The sequence below is a fragment of the Sinocyclocheilus rhinocerous genome, unplaced genomic scaffold, assembly GCF_001515625.1.
Source record: "Sinocyclocheilus rhinocerous isolate Xijiao unplaced genomic scaffold, SAMN03320098_v1.1 scaffold1204, whole genome shotgun sequence".
Taxonomy (NCBI): Eukaryota; Metazoa; Chordata; class Actinopteri; order Cypriniformes; family Cyprinidae; genus Sinocyclocheilus; species Sinocyclocheilus rhinocerous.
Window position 1 is genome coordinate 332,229 of NW_015654935.1, and position 1,361 is coordinate 333,589.

Sequence of the window (1,361 nt, forward strand, 5' to 3'; positions counted from 1 at the left end):
ATATATATGTGTGTGTGTGTGTGTGTGTGTGTGTATGCATGTTATGGAATGCTTTACTGTGCAGACAGGGCTTACAGGACAAATTTAATAAGGACATCTGATAACAACAGCTATCACCATACAGAGCAAGACAGACGAGCAGACAAAGAGAACATATCTAGAATTAGGTTTATTGGAGACTATATACTGAATTAAGTATTTTCCTTGTTAGGCATAAATCTTGTTAATTTTTTTCTACTTTAAATGAGAGTGGTAAATAAAAATTATTTTAATTTAAGATAATTTCTCTGAAAACAAGTCTTAATATGTTATATTATTATTATTATGTTTTAATATTATTATATTATTCAAATATTATTCATATTAAAAATTAAATATTTTATATTGCTATTTTATATTTTTACTGAAATATACTCAATGACTGAAAATGATTTTTCTTTTAAAAATGTATCTCTAATCTCTATTTTTAAAAATGTATCTCCTAATCTCTGTCATTCTCTCTCATGTTTTATGAAAGGCTTTAATCACCTGGAAGGCCTCCTTTGCAAAGACATCATCAGGGTCTCCTCTGGCCCACGGCTGAGAAGGCCTGGACTCCAAACTGCGTCCAAAGATGTCAATGTAGAAGAAGACATATTCCTCCTTAGGGAGGCCTGCCCTGTGGAAGTGCACCATCAACTGCCGGAAAATATCCGGAGAACAGCATACAAACACTACTGTAACGAGAAAGAGAGAGAAAACAAAGGATATCGACATGAGAAAAACTTTAGCCTCTTCATCATTCATATCAGCATTTCCTTTATATGAGATAGAACAAATATAGCGTTTTTGTACTCCCATTAGCACTTTTACCAGAAATTACTTGGTAATCAGTACCATAATGTCATTACCTCAGTATAACGTGTCAATTTAACACATCCAGACAGGAATTAGTACGTGTGTGCATTTTAGTTCATGCGTGTAAATGTGTCTGTATGGTGCATTAATGCATTTATGGCCCTGAATGTGTCTGGACTGTCTGTTCTATGCTTTTAGCTTCACACGTCATACTGTACATGTTTTTCATGATTCATTCACACTGCATAATATTGTTTTCCTAAACAGTCTTGTTTTCCAGTAATCTAAATATCTTAAAAACAACATACATTTATTTGCAAGATAAATTTACGTTTATGTTTATGCAAAAATGCATGAAATACTAAGACTTGTTTTCAGAGAATATATATTTAAATACATTTTTTCATTTATTTTATTACAATTTTTGTGAGGTTTTTGTTTAAAATGAAAAAAAAAAAAAAGCTAATGGGATTGGTCATTAAAATGTTTTTTTTTTTTTTTTTCAGGAAATGAAATATATTCCC

General features: G+C 31.0%; 1 protein-coding gene across 1 annotated transcript in view; it reads right to left on the bottom strand.

Moving 5' to 3' along the window:
* Positions 1-1,361, bottom strand: part of LOC107717786 (atrial natriuretic peptide receptor 1-like) — a 44,530-nt gene that overhangs the window by 28,671 nt on the left and 14,498 nt on the right. The window contains exon 3 of the mRNA XM_016524645.1: positions 529-716. Coding sequence (XP_016380131.1) covers positions 529-716 — 188 coding nt within the window. The remainder of the gene's footprint in view (positions 1-528; positions 717-1,361) is intronic.